This window comes from Sinocyclocheilus grahami, unplaced genomic scaffold (genome assembly GCF_001515645.1).
Source record: "Sinocyclocheilus grahami isolate Dianchi unplaced genomic scaffold, SAMN03320097.WGS_v1.1 scaffold351.1, whole genome shotgun sequence".
Lineage (NCBI taxonomy): Eukaryota > Metazoa > Chordata > Actinopteri > Cypriniformes > Cyprinidae > Sinocyclocheilus > Sinocyclocheilus grahami.
The window spans coordinates 677,208-697,897 of NW_015505530.1; the positions used below are offsets into that span (position 1 = coordinate 677,208).

Genomic DNA, 20,690 nt, shown 5'->3' on the forward strand with positions numbered 1-20,690 from the left:
TATTATGATACAAATTAAAACAGGGCATAATGTATACCATACATACTGTAGCTCTAACCAACGGAAACATTAATATCATGCAAAATCTGATACCCAAATACCCAGAGTCAACATTCAAAGCTCTTAAAGGGTTAGTTCACCCAAAAATGAAAATTAGGCTGCGTTTTACTCACCCCCGAGGCATCCTAGGTGTATACGACTTTCTTCTTTCAGACTAATCCAGTCGGAGTTATATTAAAAATTGTCTTTGATCTTTCAAGCTGTTTAATGCCACTCCGTGGGTGTTGCATGCATCAGTCCAAAATAACTTAAATAAAAATCGCCCATCCATAAAAAAAAGTGTCTCACAAGGCTCCGGGGGGGTGAACAAAGGCCTTCTATAGCGAATCGATGCGTTTTTGTAAGAAAAATATCCATATTCAAAACATAATAATCACTTTAACCCTTTGACGAGTACGATCACACCAGTGTGATCAGTCTTGGCTGGTCCCTGAAGCGTACGATCACACCGGTGTGATTAGAACTTTCAGTGCGTCATGTCATCAACTGCTGAATTTAAATCCGCTTTCACGCTTTGCCTGGCGCAGAGCAAGATCGGACGCACTGAGCGCTTGTCATATTATCACAAATATTCAGTGTTTTCAACCATATAATACTTATTTTAGGTTTCAGACATTTAAATACACATAAGTACTAGCAAAACCATACATTTACAGTTTGTAAAATGCACGCTGATGTCTATGGAAACGGCAATAATGATCCTTACAAATATAATCTCTCAACATGTTTTTATTGATTTGATATATACAGATTGTGTAGGTAACTATAAAGTTTACTCTGCTCTTCTCCCAGTTTACCGGAGACCTACTTTAACGTGTTTCTGGAGGAGAGGATGAATTTGCGTGTTGTAAATCCCACAGCTCGGATGCAGCGCGAACTAACATGGCGGCGCCCATCACCCGGTATAGATCAACTAACACGGTCGATATAAAAGTGTTTAAACTACCAAACAGATTTAATTGCACATATTTCAGAATCGGAATATCAGATATTTCATAATATAGTGAGCATGTTTGTGAATATTTTGAATAAAACAGGAAAAACGAAATAAAAGCGATCTATGCGTCACACAGGTCTACTGTGGCTGCGTTGTGTCACATGACAAGCATGATGCGTCGCCATGGAAACAATAAGGCGATACATTTTAAAATAACGGTCGCCTAAAAAAACTCACGCTGGGGGCTCAGCTAGAATATTTTAAACTCACGTGCGAAAGTGTAGCTTGCGCCAACAGTTGTACACAGAAGCAGTTCCAGGAGCATGAGGTATGAGGTCAGTGTTGCGCATGCGCCGGTGAGTCTCGTGAAAACCTACGTTTGTTAACAGGAGCAAAGGAAGCAAAGTTTCCTTACTTTAGCAAAGGAAAACCAGTCTCCTCTTGGCTTATATCGAAATTCTCTGACATTCTTCTTTACAAATCCTCGTTTTGTACTTCTAATTAGTGACCGTTATTTTGTTTTGATCTCTCCCCTGCGCTTCCGCGTGCGCAAAGCCGATTTGTTCTTTTGGACTGAAACAATGCAACACCCGTTGAGTGGCATTAAACAGCTTGAAAGATCAAAGACAATTTTTAATATAACTCCGACTGGATTCGTCTGAAAGAAGAAAGTCATATACACCTAGGATGCATCGGGGGTGAGTAAAACGCAGCCTAATTTTCATTTTTGGGTGAACTAACCCTTTAAGTGCCTTAAAAATCATTAATTTGCACGTGTAATAATTTCATGCATTACTACAGTCCCTCTTTCAGTGCCTCTATTTATAATAAGAACAAATCACTCATTTCATTCACTCCAAATTAACAAACTCATCAATCTGAAACTGTGGGAAACCAGTGGATTTGGCAAATATCACTAATTTGAATTAAGACTGAGATTTTAGGGTAGCTGTGAAGGCCCTCCATTGTTCTCAATGCCTATTCCCAGGGCAGGGTGGGGGTCGTGAAGGAGGGGGTCCGCGGGGACCTGGGGGTGCCCGGGCTGGTGGAGGTCCTGGGGGTGAGCGGTTGATGGAGGGTCCCCGGGATGGTGGTCTTTTGGGCGGAGGTCGCATGAGTGGCTGATGGTCTGGAGGGGGCGGTGGAGGTGGAAGTGGACAGTTGCTGCGTGGCGGTGACCTTGGCTCCTCTGCTTTTACCCGGGTAAAATTGATGCATCGCCCCTGTGGAAACACGACAGATGGTGGGATCACTGTCAGTTCAAAGCTGAAACTACATTGCTAGCAGTAGCTATAACTTCTGGGGATAAAACATAAATCATGCTCTTTACATATGTTGTATGGATAGGTTGTATTTTCAACCCCAGAGGTGACAAGTTCACTGTGAAATGCGTGGGATTCAAAAACAAAAGCTTGGTACAGCTGATCCTAGGCTGCATTCTCTTGCTAGCTTTCGCTCGAAATGCCCAGGAGATGAACCCACAGCACTTCAGACATTCAGAAACTCAGCTGTCAACTGCAATTCTGTCCCTAAAATCATGGGGGTGGGGTTGAGGAGTTGCAGCGCTGCACTCAAGGAAGAATAGCTATTTGTGAAAACGGTGATGGAACAAGGGGCTGGTCTCTGAGAAAACGTACATTCTTCAAGATGAAGTGATTCATTGTTGTCAGCAAGGCTGATCGTTCAGGAAGAATCGTCAGAGAGGGTTCAAACTCAAGGACGGACTGACCAAAGCCATTCAAAACTCACTTTATGCTTCATTAGGTGCAAAAAATGAAACTCTGGATGACTCAGGAATCCACTACAACACCCACTTTTGTCAGATCTGCACAGTATTCATGAGTCTCCATTCTCATTTGGCCCAAATGTTCACCCTTGTGCAGGCCTGTTGCTGTGCTGCTTGCCAAATTGTCCTTTTCGCCGCTCACGACTGGCAAAATTATGGCTTTGCCCTACAGCCAGACAGACGTGAATCAATCACCCCCCTACCCCCAATCTGACAATAGCCCATCACAATAAAACTCAGCTCCCCCTTTGCCGAATGGGCCCTATGTCACGTTATGGGGCTCTCTGTTTAAGCTGTTAAATCAGACCACCAAGCATGGGTCTAACGCAGACCCACATGAGAGTGGAATCCCTGAGAACAATCAGAGGAGCATGTCATTTACCTAAACTCATAAATTATGTTAAAAAGACACTTCCTTCTGTTAACCAGAGCCTTTCTATTCACAACTTTAACATCTCTGTGGGTCATTAGGAAAAGCAAAACAAAAACACTCTCTGTTCCACAGAGTTTTTTTGTGTGAAATGTAGATGACACTCAGACGTGAAGGGGAAGATACTGAGCATTTGAGGTGAAGCTTGTAAACTGGCCAGACAAAGACTTTCAACAACAACAGCTTCTTTCTTTACACAACTACTATAAGTGAGCAATAAAACAAGGCTGCCACCTCTGCATCACAATGTGTGCACTGAGGCCTATGGGTAAAAAGTTTGACCCGATTCATCCATATGACACATTGGCTCAGGTTATACATGTTAATGTTTAACATTCATTCAAAATACAAGATTGTCAATGTGACTTCTATGACTTAAACAACACTGTTCAATTTATTTCAATTACTTGCATTTATAATACTTCATTATAATAACAATATTTCTGAACTAACAAAATGTCAGCAGAGACAGAAACTGCTGAAGCCAATAGAAAACTGTCAAAAATAATAACGAGATTTGCACTTCCTGGAGAAAAATAGTGTTTAGTAGACAACAAAAGATTACTGTTGGTGTTTTATGTAAATATAGGTTTCAGGGTTTAGTTGCACACAAGTTAAATGGTATATCTGAGTCGCTTTACTGCTGACATTGCCCTTACAAAATGTTACCATGCCGTTTCTTCCAGAATTCTTTAGTTTTTTACAGTTGCTACAGCAGTGGTGTTCTGAAATGGGGAGGCAAAGTCCCTTTTTTCTCAAATTTTCAAACCAAGTAAAATTGTCTTGGTTAAATAAACATAACTTACACTATCAGAAAAAATAGAAAGAAAAAAAAACTATTTTATTCTATTTTATATTTTTACATTAACAATGTAATTAATATTCTATTTATTAAAGCCAGTATGAATCTCATCAAGCATTTTACATTTATTCCAAAATAATAACTCAAGGCAATAACAATTTAAACTATATATTTTATTTGATAACTTCAGTTAAGTTCAGAAACGTTCAGTTATTTTTTAAATGCTTTTAAATATTTTTGAATTTTTCGGATCATCAGTCATCAAAGCTCGGTAAATATTGGTCACAGACACAGAGATTTACCTTAAATTTCACCAAGCTGATTACGCAATAAAAACTTTTTAATGTCATAGTTTGTAACATTTGCATTGTTTTATTTTTGTACTACAAATTTTTTTCTTATCCATTTTTTAACGAGGCACTGCCTCCCTTGCCTCCTCGGAGGAAACACCCCTGTGCTACAGTGTAATCACAATGAACTAATATTAATATGTGACCTCCAAACACTGTAATACATTTTCACAATTGGTCATCTTTATTTTTTTATGTATGTGTATGTATGTATATATTTATTTGTTTGTAGCTGTACATAAGTAGCTAATTCCAAATTACTACTGTTTAACTGTACTAACAGTAAATGTAGTAACTATGGTATTTTAGTGGTAACTATGATTAGCTTTTTTACAGTTTTTTACAAGACCAATCAAGAAAAGGACAATTCAGCATGCAAACAGATGTAAGAAAGACAAACAATTACAATCCAGAATGCAAATAATGGGATGACATCCTGTTGGTTGCAAAATGAATGCAGACATCTGAATGCAGAACATCGTATTAGTGTAAATCAAATGAATTTTTGAAATGTAATGTTATACAATTTAAATTAAAGTTTCTTTAAAAATATAAAGAGTAATAAAAATGCAAATGTACAGGCTAAAATTCTCAAACCATGTTCTATTAAAACATTTTGGACTTTAAAATCTTAAAGTCTAAAATATTGGACTATTATGATGTTTCTTTCTGATATTCCAGGGCTAATTTAGTGATAATTTCATATTCAATTCTATGGAAGAAAACTCCTATACCTGAATAGGACTGTACCACTTTCTATGATGGGCAGGTCTGCGCCCATACAAATTTCTGAGTTTAGGTTCATAAGGCTCATATTCATCTTCAGGCATTTTCACTACAGCATTCTTTGGCTTCTCCAGTTTAGCTCCTTCCTCCGTGGAGCCCTTGTCCCCCCAACGCACCTAAAGACACAGGAAATCAGTCCACTTATAACCAACACAGACTATGGAAAAATGGTTGTTTCACCATGAAAATATTATTAAGGAGCTGTGTTAGTGTGGCTATACATATATAGAGCTTTTCCTTGGGGCACTGGAAAGGCTTGCATGTTTCAATGATCCTGAGACCAACAGAGCAAAAGACACTTCACGCAAGCTTGCATTAACACTAATGTCTTTAAGTAGTGCACTTAACAAGTAATAGGCACTGGAACTGTGAAAAAGGTGTGTGTATTTTTCAAAGAACAATAATGCACATGTCCAATATTGCTACCTTTGCAAATTACAGGAGTAAATCTACAGGCGTCAGCATGTTTTATGATGTCACATAATCTAGTTTTGGCACCAGGCAGACAGGGACCATTTAAGGTCACATTGATGTGCTCTAGTACCTTGAGGGTTTATAACATCACTCGTCATGTGTGGTCTTCATCCCCCTGTAGCCCATGTTAACCTATGATCAAGACACCCTATATAAAGCCGAAACACACACACTGTGTACAAGAACATGCATCACCTCCATTCTTTTGATTCCACCGACTCCTCTTCCGCCATAGTAGGATGCATCTACTGTAGGCCATTTCTTTTTGGGCATGCCATCTTCATCATCGGGTTCCTGTTGAGCGCACAAAACTTACATACACCTAATATCACACTAGTAATAATTAGCATAGAATGACCATACTTTAAAGTCATGTTGAAAACAACACTCTTTTTCTGTTATTTTGTATAAATGCACTATTAGCATATTCAACCCATTAGTTTACACAGATAGAATAAACACAAAGACACAGTCAAATAATGTTAGCTGCGAAAGTAGCAACCACATTGTGTCTCCAAATCAAAGAGAAGCTTTAGAGACAGAGCGCCTTGTTTGCGCTCTCAGTGTTAAGAAGCACAGATGCACACTCAAAAGCCATTTCCACAAAGCTCTTTTATTTCCCATCAGCCTCAGTGACTGCTTGCCTTTGACCTCTGGGAACAAAGCAAACACAAGAGGATCATTATGAGTCCGTTTTCCAGAATTTTGCTTTTCAGTCATCCTACGGTTGAGCCTGTGGTCACCGCTCTGTCCACTTTCACTGCTCACTTGTCTTTATTTACACGGCCGTGGCATAGAAAATGCCCTTAAATGGTGACGGACAATTTTGCAAAGCAGTTGCACTCCTAGCTAACGGCTGATATTGGCAGTATTAGGGAATGCGGTTTACAAGGAATTATGCCATTTCTGGGACACTCTGGATTCAGCTTATGAGAGTTATTCGTTTTATCATGTGCAAACTGTTTTCTTAGTGCCCTGATTAATATCGGCTCTAAATTTCCATGGTTCATTTGGGTGTATGGTTGTGCCTAAACACACACATACACAAACATAGGCACAAAATGAGGTTAGAGGGAGTTCGACTCACAGGCTCAGGGGGAGGGGGTGGAGGCACTTCCTTGATGACCTGAAAGAAACATAATTCCCAGTGAAAGAATATTATCTAAACTAAGAGCAGTACAGTATAACTAGTAGAGCTATAAACAGTACAGTAAGCATTATATTGCATGTAGCACTGGGGGAAGGTACAAACATTATTAAATCATTGTTTGAGTATGTGAATAACACAAATAAATGTATGTTTTATAATAATAATAATAATATATGTTTTAATTCATTTCATTTGAATGAACAATTCATTTTCAAAATCATTGTTAAATCATTAAGTGTGTGAATGACACAAATAAACACATGATTTATTTATAACAACAACAAAAACAACAACATTATTATTATTACTATAATTATACCGATATTGTTAAATTATTGTCTGAGTGTGTGAATAACACAAACAAATGCATGATTTATAAATAATAATGTTCTGATATTGTTTAATCCTTAATAATAATAATAATTATTATTATTTATTATACTGGCATTTAATCAGTATAATAAATAGTTGACAAGTTAAATCATTGAGTGTGTGAATGACACAAATAAATACATGATTTATAATAACAACAACAACAACAACTACTATATTATTATTATTATTATTATTATTGTTATCGTTACTCTTTTCAAAGCTTTTAGTTGAATAATGTGATGTTTAATTGCCCAGATACCTTTAGGGGCGACTGTAAATGTTTATTGTGTACAGCTTTTAATTGTGTACAACCTTTAAGACGTACCACTGTACAGCACAGAGGCCAGAACCACCACATCAGCACCAGACCCAGCAATAGGAAAACAGCCAGTAACGAGATGAGCAGGATGGTTCCATCATACTACACTCAGAGAGACACACACAAACATCTTCATGAGTATTTGCTGGCATAACACAAATGAACAGGTGAGGAGATTAAAGAAGAGGGCAAATGGTTGCTCCAAGCGATGGAACTTGTTTTTTCACTGCTAATTTGAACTTACGTGACAAAACCAGACTCCTCTGATGAAAGAAAGCAGAGGAGACCTCATAAGAGAAAAAGAAAGAATAAGAGAAAAGGGAAAAGAAGAAAATGTCGAATGAAAAAATAGAAGACAGCAAACAACAATGTCGAATAGACATTCTGAGAGGCTGAATCACTAACACACCAATCCACCATTCATGTTTTTACAGGCAGAAGTGGTTTTGACAAAGGAACAAAGATGTACTTACACATTCAGTAGTGGTGATGTGCACTGAGCTTGTGATGTAGGACAAACCCTCATTCATGCTAACCTGCAGATATATCACCCTGTAACACACACACACAAACACTTCAATCACACCTGCTGAAAAAGGCATATTCATTGCATTTCTCAGATGGACATGTGTGAGCTTGCAATGGAGTTATTATTAAAGCCATTATCAGCATTTTCTCGTTCAAATTTGTAATCCGGAGCCAGGATAAAAAAAATTAAATGGTTAATGTCTGTTTCACACAGCTGCCTGAATGGCTTCCAATGCATTCCTCTTTGATGGATAGCAACACAGACCCTCAAAGGCCAGCGGCTGAAAGCATGTAGGCACAGGAACTTGACTGATAAGCGTTATCTAAGGTAGAACTATACTTTGTGTGTCTAAATTGTTTTTATACCCCAGGATGCAAACAACAAGGCAAAAGAAACTGGACAAAATTATTAGACAGGATTTGTGATTTGATTCTGAGATCTGTTAAATATTTCAAATGGTTCTCAACATCACAAATGAGATTTAATGGGATTCAAATGGAGACTTTTGCTGAATTCCCCTGCTTTTCAGATTTTTCTTCCAATAAAAGGCCCTTAAAAATGGCACCTGTGTTGGATCTAAAGTGTTAGAAGAGATCTAAACATCTCTTGTAAATGATCTAAATGTTTCATACTGGGATCAAATTTGCTTGGAAACCAAAGTCTGCATTCAATTTTTATGCTCACCAACGCTCCATTTATTTGATCAAAAATACAGTAAAAAGAGTAATATTGTGAATTATTATTACAATTTGAAAAAAAGTTGTATATTTCAATATATAGTATATTTTAAAATTTAATTTATTCCCATGACATTTTTTATTCTATCAGAAATTTCCAAAAATTACAGAATTTATTTGAAATATAATTCATTTGTAATATTATAAATGTCTTTACTCTCACTTTGGATCAATTTAACGCATCCTTGGAGAATAAAAGTGCTAATAAAAGTGGGAAAAAAAATCTTACTGACCCCAAACTTTTGAATGGTAGTGTAAATATATATTATAAATAGAAAAAGATTATATAAGTTCTATGAAATAGTAACAAAATGTGATTTTAAACTGGATAAGATCTTCAGTAAAACATCATATTTTAAAATCTTGAGATGAGAAAGAGACGAAAAAGCAGAGTTTGTCATGTGACTGATAACAGTCTATGAAGACATGTTTATGGACATCAAAACTGACAATGTGTCCATTTCCCCTGACAACTTTCTAAAAAATTGAATTTCTCCCAACAGCAGGGACGCTGCCATGTTTGGCTCTACCATGGGCATTCAGAGCGCTGGTATGCCGGAAAAGTCTCAGCTTTCTTGATTTAGGCGACCCCTCTTCTTCTGCTTTGGTGGGGAGAAGACGGAGCTGAAAATAAGTTACTGAAGGGGTATTGCCCCGTCTCCTCTCTGTCGGTCCTGCACACCCTTTCCAGTGCCACTCTGTTGGCAGGATGGGGGATGGGCTGAAAGGGGGCACAACAGGATAACGGGGTTGGGTGGAGGGGGTCCAGTGACAGATCCATCTCATTTTCCATCAATCAGGAAGCGACTGGCTCTTTTTGAGCACATCTTCAGGAAGCCACTCAGTCACCACGCGTTTAGGTGACAGCACTGACAGCTTCATTTCACAAGATGTGAAAATAGAGGAGGAGGACAGGGCAGACTCCCCAAAATCGCCTTTTCTCACAGCTCAAAAATTAATGAACATTACTCACATGGTCTTCTACAATCAGATTATACAGACATCACTTGACTTAATGGTAGGTCTTATTATACCACAGCATCAAAGTTTGCATAAGAGTATTCAAGTGAATCTCCATTGACTCTAATTAGCCTGAATAATTCCACCCCTCTTGTTACTGTATTATGATGGAATGTTTCATCTCCATTTTTCCCTTATATGCATACATACCACATTTGCTTGACTTTTGAGACCTAGACCCTAATCTAATTCAATAATCACTAAATCAGTAATCACTAATACCACAAGATGGTATCCAGAAATGTCATTGCAAAATAAACATCATCTTACCAATACATGACTCTCCCTTTCTCACTTTCGGCTGCTATAATTAAATATTTTCAATGTTAACTAAAAACTAAAACTAAAAATTATTATTAAAAAATATAAAATATAAAAAATATATTAAAAACCTAAAATTAAGTTTAAGTTGTACTAAAATGAAATATTGATTTTATCAATTTATTTTTTTTGTAATCTTACCTGAATATTATCTAAAAGCTTCTGCTAATAAAAATAACAGTTAATTATATTCAGTAATATTAATACTGAAGTATTTTGAGGTCATTGTCACTATAATAAATAAATCAGACCGTTGCGTTTGCATGAAACAAGAGAAAGTCTGATATGAGATTAAATGAAAATAGTGCTTGTTTCAGTTACTGGATGAGCTGATTGATAAAAAGTATTATATTATTAAGAAATCTTACTAAGAATATTAAGAAATATCAGACTGCTGGATGACGCAAATGACCAGTCAGAACTGAGTATTCTAGTGAGTCGTAATAAATAAAAATATTATGTATTCTATATTCTTGGGCAATATTATTATTAATCCACAATTAGGCAATTTGATTATATCCGATAACAAATATCGCTAAGAACGTATGAATTAATCAAAAGTTTTGAATGAATGGAAAGTGCTGAATATTGATATACCAACAGCAGCTGCTTTTGTGTCACATTAGCAAATGCAACGCAATACAATATGCAGTGATGTAGGCTGACCAAGAGTAGAAAAACAGCCCTGTTTTGCTTAAGGTGCCATGAGAGGCTCCTTCATTGGCATCTCAAAGAATCTTCCTGACAAGAACAAGACAGATGAAATCCTCAAGGTGTCTACAGTCGGCGGTACACATAATTCAGAGAGCTTGCAGGGAAATGAGCCGCCACCAGCAGCTCATTTGTTGTAGAAGGCCTGGTAAGTAACCTGTAGTGAGTCTCCGGGGCTCTGCTCTGGCTGATGTGGATATGAGCGGCTCTGTATTTCACTGTCTGTTCTTTTCTCTCTCAACTCAGAAAACCACCAGAGCCCTGGGCTAACATGCACACTCACTGGGAACTTTTCACGCAGGTCAAGCCCATGGTGACTAATCTCTCAGAGAGGCTAATTATACACTCATCTCTGGCTTTTTACACCACATGCCTGTTGTGTTAGGGTGCGTGGAGATTGACTGATAAGAATAATTCCAAACGACATTGACCCTAATTTTTTCAAGGGTACCAATGCATTAAGCTATAAAATGGCAGGATGAAGTGCACTTACTTTCCAGCCTCATTTAAGATTGGTGCAGGGCAAAGAAGGAGCGTATCTTCAACACTGACAGGTCTTTCATCTGAAAACGAATTGCATGAAAAAGAATAAGATACATTTTCATTGATAATCATCATTTAGACCTACTCTCAGTGTAAATACTTTATTATTGCTATAACAGAAATGTCAGTTTGTATAATAAAAGAATGTTGCACACATTATTTTTGTGTTTTCACAGAGCTTAAAAGAAGAATGCAACATTAAAAAGACTGTTTGTAAAATAATGTTACTTACTCAGTGTAGTTGTGTCATTCACTCTGAAGCTGCACAGGACCTGATTGATGTTTCTGGCATGCAAAAATCCATTTCCCCTCACAACCACTTGGAAAGAGTCTTAAAGAAACACAAACCAAAATGTAATAATAAACATTTACCAAGTCCTTTACTGCATAGTGAAATTCCTATGTTTTTTTCCCAGAAAAAAAATGTAACCAAATATTAGATTAAATAGCGTTTTTATGTACTGTTTATACTAAAATAATTTTCAAGTATGAGGAAAAATGCCTACATAAGGCTGTGCCGGCTTTTTAGATCTTTATTTCATTTAGACCTTTTCCAAAAAAAAAAAAAAGCCATGCTCTAAAATTATAAAGTGTGCTCAGCCAGAGGGCAGGTTTTTTTTCTTCTCCCCCCCCCCCACTCTTAACCTTTCAGGAACACTCAACTCAACTGGGCAAATGCATATGCTCCAGTGGTGCTAATAATAAAAGTGAAGAGGTTCACAAATCTCTAGGAGTCATGTAGCTGGAGGTGCTGTGTTGGTGGCCGACAACGCTGGCTGCCTGACCTTTGAGACACCCCAGGCAATGCTGTAGACCCTCTGACGGCTGCTAAGCAGCATATGTTAGAGAGAAAAACATGCTCACTTAGAAGCTGTCTCAGCAGGCTTCAAAGGATGCAGAGTGGATGTGACCTTACTCATGGCACTGCGCACACCAGTGTGCATTTGAGGAGATTTGAGTGGATTAGTACTGATTCTGCCATTCATCTCTAAATAATGCTACACCTTTAGAAAATGTTCTGGTTGTAAACCTTTAACATTTAAGTGTGTAAAGTTCACATGATGAGAAACATTCTTTGCGGTGTGCCATCAGGGAGAGACAGTTGTATGGAAAGGTCAGGAGAATATACTGTAAGTGTCAGTTCTCTTCTTCTGTATCATACCAGCATTTGAAGCTTCAAATCATGAATATAGTAGATTTCCTCTTTTACTTTTAATAAATAAACACCTAAAAAAGTCAATGTAATTTGCCATTCACAACTAATTTACTTTCGTGAAATAAGGATATTAAACAAATATGCTAAAAATATGGGACACCACTTGGATGGATTTTATTAATCAGAAATTTAAATTCATCAGAATAATTTGAATATTGGTTAACATCATCCAATTTCCCTTGTGGCCTAAGTGACATCAGCAGAAAAGTAATTTTTAATAAAATTGTGATGTAATGGAAGTAGCAACAGATGTTTTATCCTGGAACATACATACAAGTGAAATGGATTATCGAAAAAGAAAAAAAAACAGACTAAATGACAAAAGAAGCCTGGCATACATCACCATAGAGAAGTCTGTCGTGCCACTGGAAGATCAATTTATGATATCTTTAGTTAAAAATTACGAGGTCCAAAATAAGTAAGTAAATAAATGACTAAATGTATGCATGGATGAATTTTTCACAATAAGATCAATAGCAGGCATTTATATAATAGATTTGAATTTTCATTTCATGCAAACTTTAAGGATTACAAAAACAAATTTATTCTTTGGAGTAACATGCAACAATGAATCCATCACAATAAGGCCAAGAGTGTGCATTAACAATGTAAACAGGGTCAATTTTGTTAACTCTAAAGATCCTTCATTCAATATATGTATATAAGACCTGGCGAACTGAAAAGGCTGATCATGGGAAAATTTGAGTCAAGCATGTCTCTTGTCTCATCATGGATCTACCAAAACAAATTCCACTCCCATCCGATCCAATTAACCTGTCATTTCCTCTCTAATTATACTAATCCTGTCTGCCATGCAGAAGCCCCTCTCCACCCCACCGCTGCGTCTAAATTTGCCCAGCTCTCTTGCTCATGCCTGCTTAATGTGACGTCCATACAGCTGAAATGGCTAATTCCATTTAATTTTGGAAGCCGGGCATCAACATCCATGTCCTTTTCTTCCCTCGTTACTGTCAGACATGGTGTGTCGGGTTCTGACAGGACAACGCAGGGGTAAAAAGGTCAACACTGGCTTGGCAGCGGGCAGCGCTGGCAGCGAGATGGTGGGCAGGGGCTGGTACGCTGTCTGCTTGCGCCCGTTGTGCTGCACGGGAGAGCTGACGCTTCCCATCCACACCTGAGAGCTTGATGGGTTGGGCTGTTTAGAGCAGAGGTGCCACGTCCGAGCATGGACACTTCAATCACTGCCCTAACTGGGGGATGGGGTGCAGAGGAATCACAAAGGTTAATCAAAGGAACGATTGCTGTCATGTTTGATGGCTGGGCCTCCTCACAGAACAGAGAGTGATGGCCTGTTTGCAGGCTGCACGGGCTGGTCACTTCTCATCAGTTTGATCGCTGAGACTGTCAGGCACTGGAGCTGCGGTCACAGCACATTAAACCAAACCACTAACCACAATCAGATTAGCCCAAAAGTAACCCAAAATTGTCCCAGATTGTCCCATGCTTCAAATGAATCTTCGGCTAAATATTTAGAGGAATATAATGCACTTATGGATGTATGAGTAATTTCTACAGTGCATTACTTCAAGGATTGATTTAATTACAACAATATGTTTCATTGATGGCATTCACTGCCATTCAATGTTTCCAATAAGGATCATGTTAATGGACACTAAACCAAACCAAATCAGTCAACTAAAACACCAAACCAAAACACTAACCACGATCAAATTATACCGAAAAATGAGTCCCAAGCTTCAAATGCAACTTTGGCTAAACTGTAATATTTAGAGGACTATACTACATGTATGGCTGATGGTAATTTTCACAGTGAATCGATTTAATTACACAACAATATGTTTAATTAATTACGACATTCATTGTCATGCAATGTTTCCTTTAAGGATCATGTTCATTAATCCCGTTAATCTAAGTGATTTAGGGTCATTAACTGTTTTGTTTTGGATTAGTGGTTTTAAAATAATTTCGTTTTTAGTATCTTTTTGTCCTTACAGTGGAAGTCAGTGCAGTCTATTGGTGTTTTGGACAACACTGACTTTGATCGTATGGACAAATACAGTTGAAACATTTTTCAAAATATCTTCTTTTATGTTCCACAGATAAAGACTAATACGGGTGTGGAACTACATGAAGACGAGTAAATGATTTGCATTTCTGGGTGAACTATTCCCGTTAAAAGTGAATTTAATGCAAATAATGACAATGATATTAATAATTTGTATTTAAATAAACTTGTAAACTAAAATATATCTTAGTGCTAAGCCACAAAAGTATAAGTGTGTGGTCAAATTGCAGGGATATTGTTGTTTCAACCACCATCGTTTGCCAGTGGTCACTGTGTGCCCTCTCTCTCCCCCTCTGTGTGCTTCAGGCTTTGATGTCCCATAACTTGACAGAGAACTTATTGTTAGGAATGCTCAAGTGAAATTAGAGAGCTGTTTTTTTGCCTGGCTGGTTTTTCCTGGCCTAGTTTGCCACATCGGATCTGTTGTCTAGCCGAGGTGCTGCTGAATATCTGCTGCAGTTCCGCTCCGCCTTTACCAGTGAAATGCCCATTTGTTTAATTGGCTGCTGCTCAGCAGACAGGCCTGCCACATTGATCACTGGTGTGTAGGCCAGAGAGGATGGATGTGGCTTGACATGACCTTATTAGCATGCACTTACTGCGCGAGAATGCACTTACAGCGCCGTCTCCTTGGTGATGCAAACAGGCGGATTAGCTCTGCCCAGACATGATCAATTTTCATTTTCTGGTGAGTGCAAGAGAGCGCAACTCGCGAGCTTCCATTATGCCGCTCAGGGCTTTCACACAATTAGCACAGACAAGCTTTTTGTGTATTATGGTTTGCGCACTGTCCTCTCATATTCTTTTAAAACAGACAGATTTAATATAAAAATCAAGGTGTTAATTACATTTATTTTCAAATGATTACAAAAACATTATCATTAGTGTTGAGGTAACTCTTACCTCCAGCGCATACACTGGACGGCTCGGCTGCTAAAATCTCAATGCAGGATTTCTTGATGATCTACAAAGAAAAAAAAGGAGTGCCAGAGTGCTTAGTACTCCGTATATACAGACTTTTGCATTCTGCAACCAAATTCACTCAAACTGAACTATTAACGGGTAATGCAGTAATGTCACTCTCTTTTGGATGCTGACAGCTCATCTAAATTGTTATGCTTTTATATCTCTTCATAAAAGCAGCATAATGTTTATATCTTCCAATTGCATCTCTTGCAATGTGACTTTATTTCTCACAGTGTGATTGTATCTCGCAATGTGACTTTTTATTTCACATTAGGCTTTTTTATCCCGTAGTGTGACTTTATATCTCAAAATGAAACTTTATCTCACAATCAGATTTTTTATCTTACAATGTGTGTTTACATATCACAACGTGACTTTATATTTCACAATGAGACTTTTTCGTTTATCTTGCAATGCCACTTTATATCTCACAATAAGAGTTTATCATCTTGAAATATCACTTTATTTCTCACAATGTGACTATATCTCGCAATGTGATTTTATATCTCTCAATGATAATTTATATCTCGCAATGTGACTTTATATCTCAAATGAGACTAAATCATGCAATGTGGCTTCATATCTCAAATATTATTTTATATCTCACAGTGTGATACATTATATTTTTTTCTACAAAAATATCAGACTCCAAATGGGTTAAACGGTTGCCATGGGATCCATGTTTGTTGTTTACAGCTGCGAGATGCCAAAAATCACAATTTTGAGAATGACTCCTGTCTTTCGTATGCACATGGAGGGATAATTTAGGTGATTCACTCTCTCATTTAAATGCAGCTGTCGCTACCAAAACTTTAACTTGTATACGCAGCCAAGGACAGAGAGAGAAACAGAGAAACTCACAGAGTCTATCATTCCTTCAAGGGCCTGGAATCCTCCAATTACAGGGAACACATGATCTATGGTGTCTGCAATTGTGGCCAGCTAAACAAGTAATACAATACAGGTTTAGAGACACCTCCAATACAGAAAATATGGTTAAATTCTGAAGTGCCACTAAAGCAACTTATTGTGCAGTGGTGCTGAGTTACCTGTGTCTGGTTGAAGTCTTTTACACCCACACAGTATACGATAGCTCCCAAAGACCGAGCTCTCTGCGCCTGCACATAGATGGGCAACAAACAGTCAGCTCTATTACTGAGCAAATGCCACTGTCAATTACACATCTGCCAGAGAACATGCCACATCCGTTGCGACATCACTGGCTTGTGTACTTGCCTCTTGCTGTGCTGTGACAAACTGATAGTCATTTAACTCCCCGTCCGTCAGTGCTATGATCACACTGGCTGTCCCTGTGAAATAAACATCATCTCATTGGTGCTTGATTTTCCCAGAATAAAAGCGGAAGTGTGAATGAATAGCATGGTAATTCAAAGTGGCGTTTACCATAATTTCCGTGATATATCTGCTCATTTGCCTGCAGTTTAAAAGCAGATGTTTACAGCATTAATGCAGGAATTTTAACCATCGTAGAATCAAAAGATTAGAAGATTGGCGTTTGAGTGATTAGTACTCAATATACACAGACTTTTTATAGGGGTAACTGCATTCTGCAACCAAATTAAAACAGCATTAATGCAGGAATTTTAACCACAGTAAATCAGAAGACTAGAAGATGATTCAGTGATTGATTTAAATTGACTCATTTGATTCAATAAGAAAAAGATACCTGTTTCAATCCAAGATTCATATGTGTATCACCTCCTGGTATTTCTCTCTTCAAAACATTTAAACCTCTCGTAATTTCATTTCTGAATGACAGATGATGGAGGAAAGTTATTACAATGCAAACAAACAATATGTGTATTTCTGTGCAACATTGACATTGTTTTGGATGCTGATGTGTGTGATACCTGTTCTCTGTGAGTTTCATAACTGTTGTTCCGTGAGTTGAGAACACAATGAAGGACATCCGTAACATTGGGCTGTAAAAAAAAAACAAAATTATAATAATATCGCATATTGTTCCTTAAAGGTATCACAATATGTATGTACAATAGTACATCAAAACTAAAGCAACTTTACCTTATAAATTTCTCTGCAAGATGCTCCACAAAGGAGTAAATTTCAATCCAGTGGTTTTTGACACTTCCTGACCTATAATAAAATCAAACATGTTGAAAAACTGCATGCTTCAAAGAGTCAGAGGCACTTCTGTGCATTATAATGGCTGCCTTAAACACAATTACATAACAATTACCATCTTTTCTTACACTATCTGAGAGTAGCAGGTCCTTGAGTACTCTATAAAATGTGCACATGCCACTAATTAATTACAGGCCCCAAAGCGTTCCCAACAAGGGCTAATTGCCTTTGTGCCAGATGAATCTGCCTCCTGCTAGCAGAGAGCAACTCCCCTTCTTCCTGGAGACAGCCATTTGAATGGGAACAGATGGCAATGGTTGAGTGTAACAGGTTGGGATCCAAAATAGAGCTGGCATCTACATTAGCATTCAAAAAGGCTCACAGCTCCATCTCTGACAGGGAGTCAGGAAACATAAAAATGGACATGTGGATCTAGCAACAACAGCAGCAATCAACGCTAATCTGATGTCAGTTCTAAACACCTGCAATTTTATATATTGATATACCATGGCTCCAAAATGGACATTTGGGCCACAATTGCAAAAAAACGCATCACAAAAAGTACTTAAAATAGATGTATGTTGCTGCATTAGATTATAAAATGTGAAACAAATGGGCATTTATTTGAAAGAAACACAGCACAAGCACAAAAAGAAAGTTTAAGTTAGTCAGCTTAAAACAATATATGCTGTTCAAAATGAAGACAAAAAGCAATTGGAAACTTTCTGGCTGTAAAATCTTAGTGGAAATTGTCCATAGTTAATGGGATTAACTAAGCGCTGCTAGTTACTCTGCACCTGTGTGTACTAAAGGGGAACTGACTCCATATACTGCATCCAAATCCCTTTAAGACCAACTGGTTAAAGTAAAATGGCATCAAAAAGTAGTTAATTAAAAGTTGAGCATAATTTGTTTGCAGATGACACATAAATTTTATATTTTGTTATACAATGAAATTACATTCAGACATTTTAAGTGTGGTTAAAGTGTCTAAAATACTTTTTGGGGCCACTGAAATAAGTCACTAACTTGAATACAGTGTGCAGCAGTCTAGAATAACAAGCCTGTGCTGTTTCCTTTAAATGTAGCTTGATCCTGGCTTTATCTATTATCCTCTAAACTAAAATCAATCTTCAGCAAACCACTGACTCAGAATATTGTTATGTTAAGAAGCGCTAGCTCTGTCTGCTAGGAGCCGTAAATTAAAAGGAGTCACATACAGTGACATAAAACTAGTTCTCGTTCCACTGATAATCAAATGTATTTTCTCTCTGAAACGCAATGGAGCTGCTTTTCTTTCCAAAACTCTCTGAACCGATGGCCTGATATTTACAATTAGTGTAGGGTCACTGAGTGGCATTTAAGGCCGCGAAGATTCAGCCAGAACCATTCAGCTGATTAAAAGTGTGGAAGTGTGGCAAAAGCCTGATGATGCATGCAATCCCTTAGGTCTCTAAAGGCATTCAGAAAACTTTACAAACAGAAGAGCAAACTGTGAAGTGTAACTAAAATGCATTTGCACTCCAAACATAGCAACAAACGGTTATAGCTGGAAGAAATGACAATGTTTTTAAAATGTATCTTAATTTTGTTCTGATATACTTATTTAACCGTATCCCTTCAGATTTAACAGATTTCACAAAATGAGCAAAATTATTGTCTAAACAGTACAGACATTGCTACTGTATGTTGCTCTTGAGCTTTTACTTCATATTTGACTAAAATATGATGGCCACAAAAGGTATTAATTTATAACATTCTCTAGCATGCTCCAGCATGTTTAAGCTTGTTTGGGTATTCACAACTCCAAGGGGCTAAATAATTATGAGTAGGATGCCACTTACTCTTCACTTACACTCACTAAGAGCTCATTACACATTTAAATATGAATATTTGCATTCAGCAAAAATAACATGTAAACAACTGGCTGCAGTTGTAAGTTGCAATAAAAATACAGTATATGCATTTTTATTTATCTTGAGACATCTTATTTTCTTTTTTAGAAACAAGTATTTGCTAACTAATAGTGCATGCATGCTCTTGTGATGAGATCTCTCTTTGCCTTTTATGATTAAGAGATTATGATACACAAATGTGCATGTGAACTTCACCAGGTGAGAGAAAATCATGCTTGTTAAAGCATCGCCCGAGGCAAAGAGTCCTGTCCTCCAATTCGCCGCAGTCTAAAGCCATTTAACAAAAACTTCAGGAATCCACCATGGGGAAAACCATAAGCACTTTGCATGTTAATAGAGACAGTGAATGGTTAGCTGTTTATATGGATTTGGAATTTTCAGTTCATCCTGCCATATGCATCCTGGTCTCCTTTAGGAATAGATATTTTCCCACAATATATCGCCAGACGTTTTCTGGTAGAACATACCTAGAAATGACTATCCATTTAAAAATATGAATGAATTGTTTTCATATTAAAGCATTTGGATCAATTCAGTTCTGTTATTCGGCTGTCTAAACGAATGACTGTGGTTATAATAGCGGTGCACGCGCGTTTGAGGGCGTCAGAGGCGTCGCGCAGCAGTGCGCGGTGAGAGGAGAATAAGATGCCATAAATATGAAGGCCACTTACTTGTCGAGGACAAAATATAAGTCGAAAGCACCTTGACAAGACCTCTTCTCTTCCTCAAAATAAGGCTCAGCTTTTCCAGTATGAAACTGCATCAAAACCACTAAAATACCCACAGCAAGACTCATGTGAAACAGTGAACATGCCATTTCATCAGTTTATTCTCTCCAAAAGCACAGGGATAAAACTGCATTTCATGTTACTCCTGCAGAAAAGGAAAACAACTCTTTTCCATGAAATGTATTCCTTAAACAAGATATTTGAATGTCTTGTCACAGAGTTATATCCCGACCCGCAGTCATCTGAGTCCGCTTCCAAAACACAGAAGCTCCTCCTTAAGGAGAAATGTTTGGAGGAGCGACCACAGACCGGACGGCGAGCAGGCAGCCAACAGCTAATGAAACTTCCTCTTTCCGGGAGAGGGAGAATGTTGGCTTCAACCAA

At 37.7% G+C, this 20,690-nt stretch overlaps 1 protein-coding gene across 1 annotated transcript; it reads right to left on the bottom strand.

Annotated features, from left to right (window-relative positions):
* Positions 1-1,968: 1,968 nt before the first annotated feature.
* LOC107548602 (anthrax toxin receptor 1-like) lies at positions 1,969-20,545 on the bottom strand. Its single transcript, XM_016229354.1, has 17 exons — positions 20,250-20,545; positions 17,603-17,674; positions 17,431-17,502; positions 17,247-17,328; positions 16,964-16,994; positions 16,796-16,869; positions 16,609-16,677; positions 16,421-16,501; positions 15,497-15,557; positions 11,563-11,661; positions 11,281-11,350; positions 7,943-8,021; positions 7,476-7,571; positions 6,713-6,751; positions 5,821-5,919; positions 5,100-5,267; positions 1,969-2,220 (listed from the first exon to the last, which is right to left on the bottom strand). Exons 1-17 carry the CDS (start codon positions 20,393-20,395, stop codon positions 1,969-1,971), a joined length of 1,590 nt encoding a protein of 529 aa, XP_016084840.1. The 5' UTR covers positions 20,396-20,545.
* Between the last annotated feature and the right edge of the window lie 145 nt (positions 20,546-20,690).